Source organism: Acanthopagrus latus, chromosome 19, assembly GCF_904848185.1.
Source record: "Acanthopagrus latus isolate v.2019 chromosome 19, fAcaLat1.1, whole genome shotgun sequence".
In the NCBI taxonomy this organism is placed as follows: Eukaryota; Metazoa; Chordata; class Actinopteri; order Spariformes; family Sparidae; genus Acanthopagrus; species Acanthopagrus latus.
The window spans coordinates 18642576-18660937 of record NC_051057.1 but is presented as its reverse complement, the minus strand read 5'-3'; the positions used below and the strand labels follow the sequence as shown (position 1 = coordinate 18660937).

The window sequence follows — 18362 nt, the reverse complement described above, 5'->3', positions numbered from 1 at the left end:
GTTAGCTGTTTAAAACACTTTTTCTTAGCCATTGCACCCGGAGTGACTACACTGGTTGAACTGAACCTCTGAGCACTCCCACAACTCAAACTGAGAGCGAAGTCAGCTTAGATTTGACCCAGACACAAACTCTGATATAAACCCCCTCCGAGCCCCCTGGCTTTGCCCGGCATGCATGACTTCTCATTCAGTAATCACACACACAGAGGACAGTCTGCACGCCCCCTGCCAGCAGCCCCTCTCCTTCCTGCATCCCATCCTGCCTGCTGCCACTTCCGCGAGGGATGATCCGGACAGTAGCGTGCAGGATGTAAAGTAAGGCGCAGCTGAATGGACCCAGACTGGGTTTACTGGGCGCGCGCGTGTGTGTGTGTGTGTGTGTTTAATGTTAGACTCACATCAACCAGCCAGATATCGTTCACCCTGGTGTCTTTGAATCTGTCAAAAAGAAGAACGAATAAGAACAGAGAATATGAGACAAAAGAGCAGCTACTGTTTGACGTATGTGGAAGCCTGCGGATTACAAAAACATTCATGTTAGAGGACGCTACAAACACACGAGATACAATCTCTTCTAGACTTCCAAAGCGAAGGCATCCAATTTAAAAGCTCTGTGCAGCTGGAAACCTGAGAGGAAATCAAGACTACCCCCATCTTTGTCGGCTTAAAATAACCCTGTTATAACATTTTAAATCAGAAGAGAAAGATCACCGACACTTCTCTGACTGATTTTTTATGCCTAAACAAACTCGATTCATTTACTTTACTGAATAAACAAACTGAGTTTAAAGGACAACATCATTTAATACTGTTTTACTTTGTTTACATTACTTTCTAGGTTCAAACAGTATTTTCCTCTGAGAGGGCAGCTTGTTTATTCAGTTATGAAAAGACAAATATGTCTCAGTTTGTATTATTACCTCCTTAATACATAGTGCCCCTTTCACACATAAAATCTCAAATTACTTTTTGGATAATTTAATGTTTCACTTGTATATTCTGTGACATATCTTAATTTTTTATCCTGTGTTTTGGGAATATGTTTGATCCCCGCAAAAACAATCAATGAAGCAATCGAACTTAAATTTATATGGCATCTTTCAAGCAAGTCAAAATGCTTCACGCGTGATTGAAATGGTTTAGAGACTAATGCACAGCAATTTGCAACAAAACTTAATGTTAAAACAATGTTAGATAAAGAATAAAAGATGAAAACAAGCAATAAATCATACGGAAATGAATAAATATAATCACAAATAAGATGAAAAACAGTAAAATCTATGTAAATGATAGTAAGAAGAATACAGGGCTATGATAAAAACAAAATAAATGAAGCATAAACATAAGACACTGTGTAAAATCCAGACTGAATAAACAGGTTTTTAGTTTACAATGCAACACATTGAATTTGACTTGTATTGCACATGCATGTCTGCACACATTTCCCAGCATCCCTCTCTCATTCAGAGGCAGAAAGCAGCTAAACTACACTGATTAAATGCTTTTTCCACCAACGGGGTAAATAAAAGCCGCGATTTAAACTGAGATTGAAACTGAACTGCATCCACATGAGGTGTGCAGCTGCACTCGGAAGTCCTCGCCTGTGCTGTGGCAGCCACAGGAAGGTGAACACTTTGAAGCAGAGCATCACTTACGTGTCATCTAGATCCTCCACAAACGCGAACACCGCCGAACTGAGGACAGCAGCTACAACTGAGGACAGAGAAACAGAGACACATGTTACCTCGAACCTGAACACCAGCTTTTTTTTTTTTTTTTAAAATTCACCGTGTCTCCTCAAACCTCATGACTGAATGACTGACTGGCTGACTGGCTGGCTGAAGCATCCTAGTTAGCAGCTAACTGTGCCTCACTTCTTCTTCCTCTCGGGTTTCACCAGCAGGAGCTATGAGAGCTAATTCAAAACAGATGCTAAGCTAACACGTAGAGTCTCGTGTTGAGCGTGAATGATGTGCAATAAAGAAAATAAATAAGGGGGTAAAAAAACAAAAAAAAAAAAGGTGAACGTACCTCCACAAAACAGGGAAGCTTTCACTTCTGCCATCGCTTCGAGTGGAAACAGCAAGCAGGAAATACAGCTGCTAAATCGGGAGGTGGTGCGCATGCGCGGAGGGAGGGGAGTGGGGGGGTCACGCAGGCTGCTGGAGACGTCAGGCGCCAACAGCTGCACGTTGTTTAATGGTGGTTCAGTGCTGACAGCAAACACACACAGACACACACACACCTGAGACTGCTGCGGACAGGATCTTATAGTGTCTGACGTCAACACTTTATTATATACGTATCGATGTATGTTGACTTTCGAATGACGTCAGTGCTTTTCTTTAAACATCTGATGGGTCCACATGTGCGCCCTGCGTTTTTTATTCAGTATTTGACCGTGTTTGGTTATCAAACAGATGAGATGCATCAAAGTGTGTTAGATTAAAAAAGAGTGATGAAGAGACACTGGAGTTGATTCATGTTTCTCACCACAAGGTGGCGCTCTAAGATAATCATAACGGGCAACAGGCCAACCGCTTCACTGCCTGCGTCCTTCACTTACTGTAGGTAAGATAATACATATACAGGAAAGAGAAATACTAGTAATAATACTAATATATGGGATCTGTGTAGTAACTATTAACTATTGCTGTCTGATGAATATGAGGAATTTGTTTTCTTTTTCTCCTGGGAAAACAAAAATAACTTCCAAAAATCAATGAAAAATGTCCTGGAAAGGATCATGATCAGAATTTTTTATTATTATTATTATATTTCACATCAGGTTTTTTTTTTCCTCCAAGAAAAGAAAACGATTGGGAAAATAGTCTTAATAAAACATTTTTATTTTTTTTTTACCCAGCAGAATTTTATTAGATTTTCACTAAATCAGGTTGTTTTTCCTTTCTTTTACTTTTTTCTGGTGAAAGTTTTTTTCAAAACATGATTTTTCACAAAACATTTTTTGAAATGTTTTTTTTTTTTTTCAGGAGAACATTTTTTTTTCCAATATCTGGAACAGAATTTAGAAAAAAATATTTTCATTCTGATTTTTTTTTTTTTTTTTTTTTTTTTGCACACATCAAAAAAATCGGAGAAAAAAAATTGGTAGCTGATAATGAGAATCAGACAAAAATGGATTAACAGAAGAAAAACAAACTCTTGCTCGTCCCTCAGGGCCTCTGTGAAAATGAAGTAACACGACATAGAGTGGTTAGTTTGACAGAGACTGGAGGAAGTTTACAAAATAAATTAAAGCTTTTGTGTTACATTATTTTCATGTTTTCATGTTGTCCTCTGCTGGCACGATGGGCGTATTGATATGTTTCATAACTTCACTTCACTAAAATCAGCTGAGTACCATTTAGTCCACTAGTTATGCATTACACCACCTGCAATGGGTCTTATGCTAGATAAAGCTCTGAATTTTAAAATGATCTTTAGACTAATTCGGGATTTAATAAAAGTGAGAAATAATCTGACCATGGTGTGAACATTTTTTTTATCAGAAACTCCAGTTTCCTTTTATTGAATCATATTTATCTACACGTGGGCTGTTTGTCCAAAGACTATCCATCAGTTCAAGACGTCATTCTCTGAGGAAAGGGAAAAAGAAATAGTTTCGCAGCCTGAGAAAGAGCTGCACTTTCTCACGAGATGAATGGTGATCATGACTGTGTTACTAAACAGACTCATGCGGAGGACCGTCCTGTCGGAGCCTCGTGTGCCAAGTTTGTGAGGCTTGAATGCCTTTTGTATCTTGGAGGGGCAGAGAAGCTGGCAGCCTGCACAGTGAGGCAACAATGACCTCTGCATTAATAAAAGTATCAAAACAATCAACATCACCGGTCTTCCTTGCAGTTAATCCTTCAGAAGTAGTAACAATTTTTTTGCAAGAACACAGGCAATGTTTGTCAACCGTTTCATATAAAACGAGAAGTGAAAGCAGCCTCCTCGTGTTGGGAGGACCCATAAAACATACAAAAGGCATGAATTTTAATCAACTGTTTGCCTAGTTCACACAACTTTAACCTATAGAAACTTTTAGTACAGCACGGTCGTTTGTCTCCTTCAAATAAAGACGTTACTTGTTCCCTCTCATCGCAGGCTGAGCAGCGGACTCCCACACTCGGCCGTCTGACTGAACCCACGCACGTCATCTTACAGGCGTGACCTCGATTGACCCACAAAACAAAGCTCTCTTTGCCCCATTTCATCGCCAGAGAAGCAGCGAGATGATCCACGCAGCGCTTATGTTTATAGACAGAAAAAAGCAACATTACAAACACGTATTACATTATTATTATTCAGACAAAAATACAGAGTTTTACAGACATCCATGAAGGCAGCTTTAAGTTCACTCTCTGGAAAGTGTTCCGACAAAATGATGACACATTTTTAATGTATGTTCTTTAATTTGACAGTAATCCAAGAGCCAAGTGAAACAGAAAAGCACAAAAACAAAAAGCCTCATTACTCATTCATTAAGGTTTTATTTTGAAATATAAAGATGAGGCCAAACTATGTTATGAAACCCTGGCAGTCTCGTTTCACTCGGACCTCGGGGTACTCTCACGCTAAAGATCCGACTGTGTATCACAGCAACAAACGAGGAAGTGAACTGAGTTTCAAGCTGGTATTTTACAAACAAAATAAGTTCCTAAATGCTGGTGGAAACTGCAGCGTAAACAAAATATCACACACAAAGCTTTGTGGCGGCTTCCTGTGTTCCCACAGGAGTAAAAACCATTGAAAACTATGGATAACACTTCAGGGTTAAAAGAGGCGGCAACAGGCTTTTGTAGCTGCGTCGCGTATCTCCCAGCGAACGAACTGGGCCCATAAAAACAATAAAGGTGCGATATGTAAGATTTCAAACTACAATTCTCAACAGAATGGGAAGAAATAACAGTTCTGACTTCTATGTATTGTTTTGCAGAGTTATCAAACCAACTGAAGCTAGCATGCTAATGGCTAACTCCCGGCCTGTGCTAGCAATATAAACACTCCCAGTCTGGACCTCTAGCTGCACGGCTAACTGAGCTAATGAGCTCACGGCAGCTACAGTTAGCAGCAGTGAGTGGTTAGCTTACTCTGTCACCACCTTAATTTGTTTGAAGAACAGGAGGCAAATTCTTAGATATTGCACCTTTAGGATAGAACAAATAAAGTTCTGAGGAAACAGTGAGTGGTCCAATACTGTAAATGTATCTCCTAATATACGTTGAGGCACGTCTCTTCCTTCTGTCACACTCCAAACCTCAGCCATTGATGCGTCAGATGCTATTAAAAGTCTTCTGAAATGTTGTGAAACCCCTCCAGCTGTTTGCATCTGGTCTGGCGGACTCCGTCGTGGCCGCCGCAGGTGTGTTACGACACCCGAAAGCCAGTCAGCACGAAAACAATCCCATCATGTGTTTATTTTTCTTGAGGATAAGGCTCTGAATGAGGCACGCCGGTGACGCCTGCTCAAAGTGGCGAGAACAAAGTGGAGGTTTGTAGGATAAGCAGCAGCAGCATTCACTCGGAGCAGCTATGTGCAGAGTTGCATAGCTTGGTTCCATTTAAGAGTCCTCACTGGTGACGACGATGATGGTGATATCCAACAGGGCTTCATTCGAGGATGTCAGTCTCAAATGGGACCAGATGGTAGTAGGAAAGGTTGGTGACGTACGCCTCTGTTTCCTCGTCGCACACGTCCGCTTCCATCGGCAAAAACTCTGTTCCATCCTCATATCTGGGGATAAAACGAAAGACTCATTACCTCAAGGACGGGATGAACCTGAGTGGTCTGACTTAAAACTTTAAAAAGTGTGACGCATTTGATTTAAGACCCCCGTGTTCATTCTTTACTTGAGAGACTTTGGTGGCTCGTACGAGGTCAGAGCACCGCAAGAGGTAAGAGTTCAGCTCTGTGAGCGTGATGTAACATCTTGTTTTGTGTAAAGGGCCGAGAGGAATGTGTTCCTCTTTTTGCTTCCCACACACACCCAGGGAAGGAAGAGGTGCACAGACACACTTCCTGCGTGGTTGGAGGGTCGTAGGGTTGGGTCGCATTCAAGGACTTCAAAACACTTACAGTGAGCTTGAGAGCGATCTTTGAATTATTTGCGTGAGAACAAGCAGGTGATTTCACGTACGCAGCACACAACTTGACTGATCGTGGTATGATTTTATTAAAAAAATCTGAACTTATCTTTAGATTAATCAATGTAAAAGTGAAAGTGAAGAAGGTTTTGTCCAGGTGTATACAGAGTTTTTACAAAACACACGTTTCCCTCAGTGTTTTACCCTCTTCTTCACATGCCAAGGTGTTTTATATCACTCAATGGAGATTTTATTTTTAAAAAATGGCTTCTAAAGAGTATATTTTTCTAAACTTCAGTGTCTATATATGCAATGATGTCATCCCCTCAGCTCGTGCATGCCCGGTAGGCAAATTTTTAATTTTTTTTAACCCTTTTAGAACAGGTACAATGGTCAATAACAAGGATGTTCAAAAATTAAAAACTGATATTGTGTTATTAATACACACACAACAATATCATATGAATAATCTAGCGAAGATGGTAGGCCTCACTGAACCTGTCGCCTTTTAACCTTCCATCATGCTACACTCTAGACTTATTGATTTCAAATGTTCAATACATGTGGCAATAATATCGTTATCGTCAATTTGTTGGACCACAACAATCGTGCATTGAAAATTTAAAATTGTGACAGCCCTTTTTACAACTTGAACGTAGAGGACAGTGTGATAATGATGCCAACAAGCTTTATTTAAGGAGCCAGAAAGTCCACTTCAGGAAGAGGTCAGGCATGATCGGGTGGTTCAGGCCACCGGGGTTGAGGTCCTGTGTGAGGCCAACGGTCCAGGGTGGCTGTTTTCCGGAGGTTGTTATTTTCAGCTAAAACATGATCTTTTTTATAAACGAAACCAAGTTGTGGTGATTGTTTTAGGGAAGTTGTTATTTTAAGCCAAACCATGAGGTTTCTTCTACATTTAACCAAGTAGTTTTGGTGCCTTTATTTTGAATATAGCAGCCAGACGTTTAATGTTTGTCACTGAAAAGTCAACCACGGAATGACACCGTGTTGTTTTGACAGGTAGGCAACAGAGACACGGTCTATTACAGTCTTTGACTTGATGCTGGGTTGTGTAATTAGACCGGCTGTCAACAGGTTTGGATCATGACGATGGTTTTAGATCATTTTATTTAAATAGAATAGCCTTAATATGCATGCTGTGAATGTTCTTCTCTGGTGTTCGACAAATCATTGACTTACTGCCCCAGTGGGCTTGTTTAAATGTTTGGGATCATTTAAATACAGTATGTCTCTACAGAAATACCTTTTAAATTGAGGGTTGATGGGACACATTTGGATAAAATCTATATATGTGTGGACAAGGTCAAAGACAAGTGTAAGACACAGACAGAAACTCTGAGGAGTGGTCTGAATACTCACGTATTGTCCACAGAGTCCGTGGATGAGGGTCTCTCTTTCTCCTCCGGGAGACTGTGATCAAACACGATGGTTTCTGTGTTGGCCAGACAGAATCCATTGGACCGCATGATTTCTAAAAAACAAAACAAAAAAAGGTACAGAGTGCAATATTTGGTCATCATGACATGACGGTTGCACCATGTCTGTGTTACAACAGACTGCTAGATATGCACCTGATATCTTGATTGGACTCTGAAAGCACGGCTGGATTCTGTGGACTTTGTCATTCCTCAGCACCTGGTCCAGCGGCGATCGCTCGAAGAAAGTCAACATCACCTCTGACCTGGAATACTGTGGAGTTTATTAATGTACATCGTTGTTAGTTTCCAAACATCAACCTTTAACCCCAAGGAGGACGCATCCTCCAAATCCTCCAGTGCGCATCAATTTAGCTGATAAAGAACTGAGATATGATGTCACATGCAGGGTAAGAGCTGAAGGACCGACCTTGCATGGCATGTTGATCGCATTCTTCAGTAGCCTTTCCACCTCGTTCAACTTCTCCTCGATGTCATTGGCCTCTTTGATTTTTACAAGCCCTGAAACAAACAAACATGAACATGAGTCCGGTGTTTGACCCACTCATTCACCACAATCACTTCCCTACTTTGTCGCTCTTAAGACTACATCACATGACTTCCTGAAACCTTCCTTTCAACTGTGATCCCACATGATGTTGGGATTCAGGTTTATTCCTTCCTGTTTTATTTTATAAGGTTCATCCTCATCTGTGATGTTATTTTACTTCCTGTCTTAGTCTTGTTTCTGATCAGCCTCATGCATATTTAAGTCCACGTGTTTTCCCTCTTTCAGTTATCAGTTCGTCTGTGTTCGGTCGTCATGTTTCATCTGTGTTCCTGCAGAGTTATTCAGTTTGTTTCGAATGTTTAATATTTCCTTATTCTATTGATATCAGCTTTTCATTAAAGCTTGCTTTTTGTTCCACCTGGCTGGAGTCTGCCTGTGGGTCCTTTCTTGCACAATAACAAAAAGAAGGCGAGATTCTCTGACAACCAATTTCACTCACAGTGGCCCCATGTCAGATGCCCCTACGGGAAATAAAACATGATAAACTGCCCTCTATAGTATCTTCCCAGTAAGAGACACTGTGATGCAGGATCATATGTGCTGCCTTACACACTAGAAAAAGGTTTGGATCATGACTTGTAGACTGGTGCCCCTTATATTGCCCCAGCCCCTTAGAGTCCAGCCCTGTAATAGGGAATAACATGAAAACACATTTTCTACACATAACAATCATAGCTAAAAAAGAACCTGGACCACAATCAAAATGTTTAGTGCACCTATTTCTGTGCTGGTGTGATAATAAAGGGCAGCTACTGTGACCTTTACTGCCATCAGCCGGCTGTCCGTCCAGAGGGGTGAGGGCACAACGAGCCAGACGAGTGCGAATACATACCTTGTCTGGAAAAAGGTTGATGCAAGTCAAAAGGCAGCAGTCTGTTTAATACCCTAACCTTTTTATAACAATGGCCCCCTGATATTTAGGAAGAAACTAGACTACTGATCATCGTGTTTAGAACAAGAACACAGAGCGCCGTATAAGGTGACGCTGCCAGTGTGATTGCAAACATTATACAACAGCGGTAATAACGGAGGAAAGTAATAACAGTGGTGCACGTCTGTGATGTTCATCCCGCACACAACTAGGAATGCAATTTAGGAGGCAGTGGGAGTGTAAAATCAGCACTTTCAGGAGTACGAGCCTGCCGCCCATGTGAGCGAGCAGTCAGCAGAGCATCATTTACTGCCATGCTGACAAAGGGAAGTGGCGAGGAGAATAATGATGAAGACCGCAGCCGCACTGACGAGGCTCCGTCTGATGTGAGTGCTGCACACAGAAACCTGGTCACACAGCGGTTACTGTTACATGGAAGTGCATGAGAGCCTGAAGCAACACTGCGCACAGTCACAGGCTCATCCATTTGTAATGGGCGGCGCGGTGATGACATCATACCCACGGGGGTTGTGAGGAGTGATCGGGCTGTTAAATCATCACCAGGAAGCGAGTGAGACTCCCACCCCGGTTTGAAGCTCACACTGCCTCAGGATCATGTTCTTCTGTTTAACCTACGAAGTCCCTCTAAGAGCTGTTTGTCAGCTTTCTCTACAGATGTGACACATCATATGTGTTTAGGGCTTATCCTGATGTTTTGTGTTGCTTTGTGGTCATCAGCAATGATGAGACATACCTTAGCCAAGACCCAGCAACCCCCTTTTGAACTCACTCATAGATCCTGGCTACTTAAAGGGATATTACAGCGTAAGGTTAATCCGTGGTCTAACACACCGTGACACCGAGTGAGACCCCCGCTTGAGAGATCAAGTTTTCCGACCGCTATCTTGTGTCATTTCAGCAACCTCAGAAATTACCACGCAATAACAATACACTGCAGTCTATGCCCCAACCAAGAAACCAAGCCAAAAATAATGCTCAGAACAGCACCAAACTTCAGCAACAGTACAAACAGGGTCCCAGAACATAGTTCAAGGCATCAAACATCTGCTAGCTTAGCCAGAGGAGAACACAACTCACCACTCTGCTGTAACAGCTAGCTTGTTGTGGGGAAGCCCTGACGAGTAAATTAGCAAGTGCGGTTAGACATGCTCAGTTCCTTTCTTTTCCCAATCCTCTCTTGATAATGACTGATAGAAACTGGTAGGCAAGACACATATGAACTTCAACTGCCTTTCCATGGAGTAATAATCGTACATTTTCGTCCTTGAGCTGCAGAACTCTACTGCACCAGGAGAGTGGTAAGTTGTGTTCACTTTACAATAGCAATCTGGCAAATCTAGCAGAGGTTTGATGCCTCAAACTATGTGCTGGGACCCTATTTGTACTGTTGATGAAGTTTGGTGCTGTTCTGAGCATTATTTGTGGCTTTTTGATGGCAGTTTCTTGGTTGGAGGCGTATACTGCAGTATATCGTGCGGTCATTTCTGAGGTTGCTTAAACTACATAAGCTAGCAGTCGGACAACTTGATCCCTCAAGGGGGGGTCTTTCGCTGTGTCACGGTGTGTTAGACTATGGATTAAACTTTCACTGAATATCCCTTTAAAAATTTCTGATAAAACAGAATTACTGAAAAACGAGAAATATTGCAAAGTTAAGAAGAGTGAGAAAAAAATTCCTCAATCTGTCCTTTTATCTGGAATCGCACCAGAAGTAAATAGGGTCTATTCGGGGTTGAGACTCATCATCCATCCAAGTTTCGTGGAAATCAGTTCAGTTTTTTGTTTTTTTTTGTGAAAACATTAATGCACCAATAATTATGATCCAATGATATGATAAAACATTCATCTGAAATAATAAGTACTTTTAGTTTTGGCACTTTAAGGGTGCAATAAATATCCCATCATCATGACATCACCAAAATAATACTGAAAATGGTCGATCCTGTTTATTTGGGAGCTGAGTTAAAGATTAGCCTCAAGCCAGTGTCAGTTACGGTAATTAGAGGACTTGTGATGATTGTCACACCTGCTCATAATGTCTGATAACACATTCTTCCCAATCCCACCCTGTTTCCATGTGCACCCTGGGCGAGCCTGCACCTTATAAATAAACTGCTGTCGTTCGTGCTTGATTCAGAACATTACTGTCCTACGTGATGGCACATAAAATAAACTACCAGACTGTTTATAGGGAAGCAGCTAATGAGGGTGCGGTTCAAATTGTCCGCAGGCTTTGTGTCCGTTTAAGACGCTGTTAAAAGGAAAAAAGAAAATAAAAAGCTGTTTACTTCACTGTAACAAAACTGACAGTGTGGTCATGCAGTGGAAAGTCCAGAGGAGCTCGAACCGAGAGAAAACTTGTCTGAGAGTTGCAATAACACAAATATGCCGCAATAAGATGATGATGTGTCTTATTGATAAATATTTCTGGATGCACTGAAAGTTCACCATGTTTTGTGGAAGGATGCAAAACTTTATTTTATATATAATTTAATTTTGTAGCCATAGCCATAGTGTACATTAACTTTGAGGAAAATCAGGAGTGAGATCCAGGGTTTGTGTGCAACATACCAATATTTCCAAACTAGGAATTAAACAATTGACTTTTTTTGAATGCTGGAACCAATTTACAGCATAAACTAGGAGGCTGTGCAGAATACATGTTAGATATAACTTTCCTGTTTGACATGCAAAGAGAAGTATGTGTTGTTATTCTGCAGCAGTTGTTGTGTCGGTTGCGCGAGACTTAATCGCGGTTATCTCCAATTAGTGACAGCAGATTCAAGACATACACTCTGCCAGGAGGATATACAGAATGTTAATCAGCATGTAAGCAATGACAGGTGCTGGTCTGAATCGGATATTAATCGTTGCTCCGCCTTCCTGGCATCACCTCCATGATCAGAGTAAGAAAGAATCTGATGCTGTGCAGTAAGACGTGCACGCAGGTCTGAAGAATTCAGCTTACTGAGGGTAAAAGAGTGAGTAAAAGGGGTTGGCGTGATTCTGGAGAGGCTAATGTGGGTCGTCTCAATCGATTAAAGTGACACAAACCTTCTGTTGTGTGCTGCTGACTCAGTCCGAGCAGGCGGGCGGTACAAAACGCAACCGGTCCTGACACCGAAATTGCAGAGCGCCTCTGAACAGCTAGTGACACGAGTCCCAGTTCACCTCCCTTCCCACTGTGGCGCTCGGTAAATCACCAGTTTCATCTCCAAAAACGATGAAACGCTCATCTGCCTCATCTCAGATTTGCTATTTATGTTACAATTACAGGGTTTTTTCCCCTTCAGAAACCATCATCAAAAGACGCAAAATGCTGCAGCCATGTTTTTTTTTTTCCTAACAGAGTCTCTTAAGTCTATGTCCTCCGATTTCCTGTGTAAGAGTCTATTTCCTGTCTGAACTTCCTGGCTGCACTCGTGCTCGTGTTGTGAGTTATTATTCAACGTGTTCAGTCTTCCTTCTGAGATCATCACTGACAAATTGTCCTCCACAAACACTTCCTCAGAGAACATTATCCTGGTTTCTTCAATAACAATAATTACATAAACACCATATGGATTTTTTTAGTGTGCATGCCCGCCTCATAAGATTTGTATTTGCACACTAAAGTTAGCCGTCTGTTGTTTTTTTCTGTTTTTTTCTGTGACAGCATGCCGTGTTGACAAGCCACTTCATCTATCAGCTGAATTAAGGCAGCAGAAGGGGAAACTTCGAGTCATCCTCCGGCACATTATCTCAACAGTCATCGGATGTTGTAAGCAGAAGTAATCTTCTGTGTTGGATCTGATAAGCACATGTCAGCAGCCCGACATTTTAACATCCAACCGCTAACTCTCTCCGCACTTTTAGCGACTTGTTATTTCTGGACATTGAACCTCAGTGTGAGCATCCGTGGATGTTTCTTGGACTGTCTGCGGCTGTGCATGAGTTACAAAATCACCACCTATTTACTTAATGATATTTGATGTAAGTATCCATTTTAAGTGACTGACTATGTATTTTCTTGAGGCCAGGTCCTTACTGGGCACAAACACAGGCTCACAGCTCTTCAGCCAAGCCTCACTATGGCTGCTCTGCCCTGTAGTTCAAAGGAATATTTCATAAGTTTGGCAAGTAATCTGGTTGTTAGAGGATTAGAGGAGAAGACTGACATCACTCTCATTCCTGTTCGATAAAATTTAAAGCTAGGAGCAGCAGCCAATTAGCTTAGCTTAGCATAAACATATTTGCAACACCTGCGAGCTGACTTGTTCTTCTAATCCTTCCAAAATCCAACATGTAAAAACATGAAGTGTTAAATGATAACATGCACGTTTTATACATCATGTGCAGAGGGGTTCCAAATCACACAAAAAAGTCCATTTCTGCATAATGTTGCTTTAAAGACCAGACTATTTCCTGGCTTGATGAAATAACTTCCTGGAATCTTTTCCTTAAGATAGCAGCACGTGCAGCGGCTCGGTGTGTATTTTTAAACTGCTGCTTAGAGCTACCAAACACAATTTAACTGTATGCGTTCAATGACAAATAATAACATACCGTTTTACACATCAGCATTTTGTACAGATTAAACAACAAAATTCTTAATTAGTGGTCTTAAGTAGTCCTGGCAGATGTATTTTTTTTTTGCTTTCAGACAAAGCCACACTAGCTCTTTCCCTTGGTTTACAAAATGAATGCTAAGCTAGGCTAGCCAGCTGCAGGGTGAAGCTTCACATTTAGCCAACAGCCATGAGAGTGGTATTGATTTTCTCATCTTACTTTTGGCAAGAAAGCACATTAGATTATTTCTCTAAATGTCAAAGTATTCCTTTAATTTTAGAACAGCTTATAAACCCATGTCAGAGAAAGAATCCGTTTATACTCTGAAGCTGAATGAGATGAACAGACACCAGTCAGCCAATCAGACCTGAGTGGTCATCATAATAACTCTAGAAACTCTAGAAATGAAGTCACTCCATTCAGCAAACAGAAGAGAAACTGTAGAGTTCATAATGCGTCTAATCTAAAGCCATGACTCAAAGCCTCTCCTTTCATAGATGTGTAAAGACAAGCTGAGGTGATGAATCACGAGTGTCCATTATTCTTATGAATCTCAGAAGTGGCGTATGACTGTCTGAGAAGAAGTGATTTCAAGACTGTGTCGAAGCCTCTGTGGAATCCGACTCATGTGGAATGTGAGCAATCACTTCCTGTCTGCGCTCACTCTGGGGTCACATGGAAGGTAAGTGTTACGAGGCCTTTCGCAGACCAGAGGGACTAAATATGGCAAGTCCACTCCTCTCCTCTCCTCTCCACTCCCGGCCGGCCCTCGCTCTCCTCGCTTTCTCATCATGACATCAGTTTAAAGCCCTGCACGCCTTCGTCGTTGCCTAGGCGCAGCACAGACACAGGAAAACATGGGCAGAAACTGGAGCAGAGTGGAGTGAGAAACACCAGAGCAACACTTTTTTTTGCATGTGGACTTCAAACCTGAGCGGCGATTAGAAGGGATGCAAATGAAATATTGAACATAGGTTAGGAATTAAGGAAAAGCAATTAGGGATTGTTATTAACCCTTAAACGGCAGGATATGAAGGGTGACAGACAGGACAGGGAACTGAAAAGTGAGATCCGACATGTCTCGTCCCACAATGCACTGCACAGTGGCAGAGCAGCGAGCTGTCAACAACCTCGTCAGCTATTTCGGGGCACGGAAGCAAAGCTTTCCAGTCGCCACTAAAGGGGATAGTTTCCAAAACATTCATATAGGCTCAGCGGATAGAGACAAAAGGGAAGTGCCAAGGAGACCATACACGCGGAACAGGCCGGGAGCGCTGCCAAACCTGTTGGCAGCGCCGCCGTGTCAAAGACCCAGAACCCTGAGGGCCAAAGGTTCGGGTCGCATGGGGCGAGAGAGAGAGTGCCCTCAACAAAGACCCGCTGAGAAGTTTGCTGCAGAGTTTAAGCAGATGATTTGAGCAGAAGACATCACAGCACCTTTTCATATATCGTAAATTTTGAACTTGACAATAAAAGTGAAGTCACGCATACAAATAACACCTGAAAAAAAGTTGTATGCCATACTGATCATTAGCCTTTACCATAATCAGATCTGATATTCATACGTTATTTTGATTATTGGAATCAGTTTTTTCTTTTATCAGATTGCAGATAAAACACATTAAGTGACTCTGCAGTATGCAATCTGCAAATCAAATAAACGTGGTAAATAAAAAAGTACAATATTTACCTCCAAACTCTTGACGTGGAACTCAAGTCAAGTACAGGTACCTCGAGTTGTAATTAAGCGCAGTACCTACCTCCTGTGAGAGACATGTATCTTCACATTGTCAACTTTTTCATATTGCTAAGGCCACAACTGAAAACCATTTTGAGTAATGATTAATCTGCCAGTAATTTTCACGATTAAACGAGTACTTGTTTAGTCTATAAAACGTTAGAACTGCTCTTTACAACGTCTGAGAGCCCGAAGCGACGTCTTCAGATGCATCTTTCGTCCAAAGACAGCCCAAAAATCAAAAGACTCTTTATTTAGTATCATAATTGACATGGAAAAGCAGCAAGTCTTTAGAGTTAAGAGGCTGTTTTTGGCATTTATGCTTGAAAAAAATGACTTAAATGATTGGTTGGTTCTAAAAATTGTTGGCAACTGATTTTCTTTTGCTTCTTCCAGCTCTATTTAGCAGATAAATGGGAACAGAATCCTTTAGTTCATATAAAGATACTCTAAATTTGGAGTTTTCTCTATTAGCAACAACATGAAGGTTTGTAGCTCCGACTGATGTGTTATTAGTAACTGGGATTTGGTGTTAAACTTGAACATTCGAGCCTCATGGCTGGGTATAATCTTAATCCTTCCTCTGCATTAGATATATCAGGATTTCATCTTTTTACTGCCTTTGATCAAAGTGCCGGCTTCAGACTAGCTGTTGGTTCCCTGAGCGCTGGATAATAGCTGCCCCAAAACATCCTCTCTTCTGAAAGAGTAGTGATGAGTCAGCTGCAGAGAGCAAATTTCCACACGGAAGTCCATCTCGGTGGTTGTTGTTTTCCTGTGGGAAATCCAACTTTCAGGCCACAAAGAGGTGGAAGCAGACCTCGCGGGCAACACGGCCTTTTAGCTCCCAGATATTGACAAGGTTTGAAAACATGCTGTCATTCATGTTGGTCCTGTGGTCCACAGGCTATGTGATAGATGTGCTTCTGTGACTTTGTTAAACATTAACCTGTCCAAACAAAACATGTCAGTCCAGGTTCAGATTAGACCGAAACCTTTATTGATTATCACGACTGCGTGTCCCATCTTTTATCCCAGTTTCACGCCCTTTCAAGCTGCTGTAATACTACCGTCTGCCCGTCAAACTGACGTATCTGGAAATAAACACCCTGCCCGTGTTTTATAATTTTTTTTTTCTCCACACAGCTGCTGAGGTAACAAGGTCTGACTGTAATCCACAAAAATGTGAAGAAAACAGACGTGTCCAATTCACAATAAACGGCAGTTGTTGTGGTATCTGAGGCTGAATGTAAACAGGAATATCATTCTGCGGGGGGTTTCCTGTGCAAGGTTTCCTCCCCAGAATCCAAAGATGCAAAACCAAAACTTTGACTTTGGACGGAAGACCAACTCCTGAGGGAGACCCTGTCAACATGCTTCCTGAGCAGAACTGCACTGTATTACCAGCTTTTCGATCACTGCTTGAAGTTTGCATCCTTAAAAACATGTCATCGTATTAAGTTAATGAATTCACAGTTGTGTTTGTGGTGATATATTCAGGGAGGACACACCCTATTTTCTGTGTCCCCTCTGCCTCCCTTGGGATTTACAACAATTGCTGAAACTATTTGTTTCAACTAAATGGCAGTCAGTAGAGCGCATACCTCAGCTAACGCCCAATAGTCACCTTTAAATCAATCAAGCCTAGTCTAGCGTGAAAGTGTGTTGCCCTTCAAGATAAGTTTGTTTATTCAGTCATGGCATAAAAAGATCGGTCAATGAAGATCTTTCTCTTTGATTAAAAAATATCTCATTCAAAACTACATAGTGCTCCTTTAAAATACTTGAAAATAGGTGAGAGAAGGATCAAGATGTCTCCTTTATCTGGATCTGCACTAAAAGTAAACAGGAAATAGAAATCTTAAATATGTGCTAGTTCTGGCTTTTAAATAAAAAAAGATGTCTTGTAGTTGAAAAAATAAAAAGTTGAGGGGGGCCCAGACACCTCCTGCACACATGGCCCCCACAGTTTGTAGCTACGCCCCTGTTCGAAATTTAACATTTGAAATACACTTCAAAAGTCACATTATTTAACTCTGTTGTTGTTTTAAATCTCTCAACCATCACTTCCTGGCACATTCCGGTCATTTCCCCTTCATACCCACCTTCTATCAGGGGACACTTGGACAGGTCTCCTCTGTCCTCAGGGAAGGACTCCACCAGTCTTTTAAACAAGCGGCCCAGATCGGAGTAACTCCGGTGCAAGTATAAAATGTTCCTGTCAGACCACTCTGTCCTTATCTCGAAGAACTCCTCTTCCTCTCCGCGCTGGCTGATGATGAGCCTCCGGATCCCGTTGACCCAGCAGTCCCGGACAAACATGTTGACCAGCGACGTCCCTTCAAACACCGCCGATGCCATTCCTCGGGACGGGCTTTCAGTCCAGCATTGCTGGGGGCGGTTTCGGTGATCGGAGCCGCAGAAATGTTGGCAACAGAAAGACAAACTCTCAAACAAACTCCGGTAACTTTTTTTCTTCTTCTTCTGTCTGGTGCGCCCGCTCTGAGCTGCAGCTGTGCGTAAACAGGAGGAGGATGGTGATGATCGCTCAGCCCATCACAGGCGTGATCTCAAACGTGGCATGATGCGAGACAGACAGAGAGAGAAGGAAGAAATAGAGTTCAGAGTGAAAAGATTCCGCCCCTTTGTAGAATAGATTTGGCAGTATCGATCCCAACAACAGTTTAGTTTTTGGACCATCTGTCAGAGTCCCTCCTCCTGTCTGCTGCTACTTCCCTAAAGCCCTCAACACTTCTCCTCACACTGTCTGGATATGCAGTTTCCTTCCTCCTCCTCCTCCTCCTCCTCCTCTCCTTCCTCCCTCCTTGACAACAGGGTATTATTATGCAAAGAATGCAAAAAGGGGCTATAGAAACTGCCCCATCTCCTGATTCATGATCAGAAGAAAAAAAACAACTTATTTTCCCTCATTTCTCAACTCAATTATAGCTTTTATTGACCCTGGAGTTGATGCCATCACCGCCACATATCAGTTAATCTTGAAATGACATGTTTGGAGGAAACCACAGGAAAAAAAATTCTGAGAAGAGGCTGCTGGAAACTCACATCCAGCAGTTGTTCAGCCAG

The 18362-nt window shown here is 41.9% G+C and overlaps 2 protein-coding genes across 3 annotated transcripts in view; both read right to left on the bottom strand.

Moving 5' to 3' along the window:
- Nucleotides 1–2155, bottom strand: part of LOC119008416 (protein disulfide-isomerase TMX3-like) — a 35859-nt gene extending 33704 nt beyond the window's left edge. Inside the window, exons 1-4 of one of the 2 annotated variants that reach the window (XM_037078698.1) lie at nt 2032–2134; nt 1804–1915; nt 1656–1713; nt 399–438 (exon numbers count right to left, since the gene is read on the bottom strand). Coding sequence is in view for 1 of the 2 variants with exons in the window: in XM_037078697.1 (XP_036934592.1) it covers nt 399–438; nt 1656–1713; nt 2032–2125 (192 nt within the window). In the remaining variant the exon portion in view is untranslated. Of the gene's footprint in view, nt 1–398; nt 439–1655; nt 1714–1803; nt 1916–2031 lie in introns of both variants that reach the window. The other variant, XM_037078697.1, reaches the window with a different exon arrangement.
- An 898-nt stretch (nt 2156–3053) lies between these two features.
- Nucleotides 3054–18037, bottom strand: pxdc1b (PX domain containing 1b). Its single transcript, XM_037079931.1, has 5 exons — nt 17381–18037; nt 7957–8048; nt 7683–7800; nt 7471–7582; nt 3054–5740 (listed from the first exon to the last, which is right to left on the bottom strand). Exons 1-5 carry the CDS (start codon nt 17634–17636, stop codon nt 5617–5619), a joined length of 702 nt encoding a protein of 233 aa, XP_036935826.1. The 5' UTR covers nt 17637–18037; the 3' UTR covers nt 3054–5616.
- Between the last annotated feature and the right edge of the window lie 325 nt (nt 18038–18362).